At 40.0% G+C, this 3,267-nt stretch overlaps 1 protein-coding gene across 1 annotated transcript in view; it reads right to left on the minus strand.

Moving 5' to 3' along the window:
* Positions 1 to 1,343: 1,343 nt before the first annotated feature.
* LOC115242178 overlaps positions 1,344 to 3,267 on the minus strand; it is a 17,782-nt gene continuing 15,858 nt past the window's right edge. Inside the window, exon 6 of the mRNA XM_029818266.1 lies at positions 1,344 to 3,081. Within this exon, the coding sequence (XP_029674126.1) occupies positions 2,863 to 3,081 (219 nt within the window). The 3' untranslated portion in view covers positions 1,344 to 2,862. The remainder of the gene's footprint in view (positions 3,082 to 3,267) is intronic.

Here is a 3,267-nt window from a genome sequence, read left to right on the forward strand (position 1 = left end):
GAAAAAAAAAAAAAAAAGTAACGATGCATATCGGCGGCATACAATGAGCACGCACACGCACAACAGTATTTAAGGGAAGAAAGAGCGAGTGTGTACAGACATGTGTGCGCGCACATGTTGTGCTCCCCCACAGTGTTGCCTACCAATTGCGGTAGCCAACATTTTCTGGTATCTAACTCTTTTCGTGACGGCCATAGCATAAAGATTATTAGCATAATTTATACGGCGATGTACATTTTCCGCCGATAACCATCGCGTTCGCTCCTTTCGCTTTACGCTTTACATTGACCAGACTCCTTGGGATTGCCGGATTGTATTAAATATTTAATACAAAAATTTTAACTGGCATATTTTTTAATAAGAAAACACAAATTTTCAAAGTGTGTACGCTGCTTGCGACTATATTACATCGAGATGTCCGATTACATCGAACCTTGATGTAAATGGGTCCGCGTTACCACGCCACGAACAATCGAGCTTGATTAATAAATATCGATCGCACTTATTTGCTTGTTTGTCACAAAAACATCAACTTTATTCCGAATATACGTTTTGTTATCGCTGTTAATATCGTATATTTCCATGCCGGTATTTGACGTAAAAGATCCGCGAGATCTCGGCAGATTTAAAGGACCCGAAGAATCTGGTAATCCTAATCGACTGGGGCTCTCGTCGCCTTTCCGAAGCGTTTTCCGTTGGTTCCGTTGTCGTCCACTATCCGGATCAAAGATGGAAGAGAGTCCAGTGATTTTCTAATACCAACTTTTCTATATAATACGTAGTATCGATTAATAATTAATAATAACAGGATGTGCGCAGATGATGCGAGTGCAAAGTGTGCGAGCCGAATTCTCTCTCTATGCAGTTTGGATGGCGGGCGCGTTAATTCGAAATAATTAAAACATATCGACAAATGCTCGGAGATTTATATTCGATATTTTTTTCTATTCTATATATAAAAAAAAAAAATCTCGAGAAACTTTTCGTTGCGTGAACAAATGTTTTGAATACTCGGAAAACTCATGTACCGTGTGCGTGGAGAGAGAGATATCGCTAAACATCCGAATTCTCGTACAGAGATTCGCCTCGGATCTCGAATCTTTCGTGTCTCAGAGTTTCTCTGTATCGCGGCTACATCCCTGAATTTAATATTCGTTTATAATTGAATCTCTCGCATCGTCTGCGCTCACCATCGATCATTACGAATTGTACAGTGCTCCGTTGTATCGCTCGACGATGTAAATACAACGACAAACGTCCGACAGATTTTTTTTCGGGAACACGTAGCTCAATCGGGCGCGGCGGGGTGCTTAATCGATACGAAGATGTACAATCCCATCGACGGTTTTTTTTTTTTTTTAAATTCTCTCGTCCTCGAGATTCACAGACGACGGCACTTTAACGTAGCGGCCGTAATAATCAGCATTTCTCCCTCATTACAAAATAAATAAATAAATAAATAAATCGTTCTTCGCGTAATTATATAAATAGATATGTATTATATTCGAAATAATTTTTACACATATGGGAATTTATATCCAAATATATATACGGCCTCGACACTTCTCTCGCGGATTAAACGCCCCGCGAACGTCCGCAATTGTATCGGTAGAGTATTAGTACAGATTAAAAAGAAAAGAAAAAAAAGAAAAGAGAAAAAAGAAACGTGTGTTCCCTTCCTCTCCTCTCCTTTTTCCTCCCCCTTCCCCCTCGCACCAAGTGACCATCAAGTACACGCGATTCACGTTCGCGATTCACCGCCCTCTCTTTAACGCTATTCAACAATCCTTTTAACTTTCGATAGATAGATAACGCGATATGATTTGGGATTGTGACGAAAGCGACGTGTCTCGTCGACGAAATAACAGTTTATATTCACCGTCGTCGAAAATTATGTCTCCGTTATGTTATTATACGCTAATTTTATTATTACTATCATTATTATCGTTATTATTATACACGCGACACTTATAGATATACATAATGTGAAGTAGCTTCATGCAAGAGGCAAGGCTGCAACGCAATCTCGGCCTCTTCCGAGGCAAGGATGACGGTTATGCTTGTTTCTTCTGGGAGAGCGATTCAAAGTGATGTTGCCATCGTCGATATTATCATATATTGACGACATTATAATTTATTCTTGTAACGTCATTATATATCGTTATCGCTAACGGTTGCCGCGATTGTCGTCGGCATTTTTCGCGGCGAAGAAACACAACCACCTGTTACATATTACATATTACATATGAGCGTTAAATCTCACGTTCAAACAGTTTTGACGAATAGATTCAATGCCTCGTAATTGACACATACATACACATATACGCCCGTACACACGCGCGTTGCGTATCGCGGCCGATGATGATCGTGGTGTAATCGAACCAGAAAAAAAAGAAGCGGGACACAAAAAGCGAATTAAATATAAATATATATCTATCACACTATATCGAGAGTTGTGCGCTGCGTTTACGCGATTTAAGCTAGTTCATTTGTAAATAAAAACTATTTGACTCTTTGATCTATCGTGTTGTATTAATTGACCCTATATACACAATTACCTCTCGGTCTCTCTCCTACGTCCATCGAGACTTATATAAACCAAACGGATGAAAAGATGAAATCTGCTTTATTACGATCCAAGATTTCTTTCCGATATTTACGTCGTGGAAGCGATATTGCGCGCAAAACGATGCTGTGGAAATAATTTATGAGCAGTACAGAGTCTAATAATATTGTCTCTCCCTCTCTCTCTCTCGTTCGAGAGTGATATTGCCTCCGCACACATACACACACACACACACACACACACACACTTGTATAGATTGTGTGTGAGAGAATGGAAATTAATTATAAAGCGATCTCTCAAGCTACGCAAGCTAACTGCTGATAGGTAAGACACATGCCGGCATTGTCCGCCAACGTACCGTCCGCGTTGCTACCGGGATCGAAAGCCACCCTTATCCGGAAGGGCGTAGTCCAGGTCTCCACCCGACAATTACCCTTCGCGTCGAGTTCGTCTCGTCTGCACAGCGAGTTGCCGCAATGCTCCAGATTGCAGACACCCGCCACGTTGTTTCCCGGCTGGAACAGACACACGTGTTTTCCGCTGAGGTCTAATAAACGAGTCTTTCGGAAAGTAGTTAGTTCCTAACTACTAAAAGACTTCAATATTATATTAATTTCATTTTTTTATAAACTATAATGATTGGTATGATTTATTAATTAAAGCAAAAAAATTTTTTTGCATAAAGTTATATAAATATATTT

This window comes from Formica exsecta, unplaced genomic scaffold (assembly GCF_003651465.1).
Source record: "Formica exsecta isolate Colony F162 unplaced genomic scaffold, ASM365146v1 scaffold579, whole genome shotgun sequence".
In the NCBI taxonomy this organism is placed as follows: domain Eukaryota; kingdom Metazoa; phylum Arthropoda; class Insecta; order Hymenoptera; family Formicidae; genus Formica; species Formica exsecta.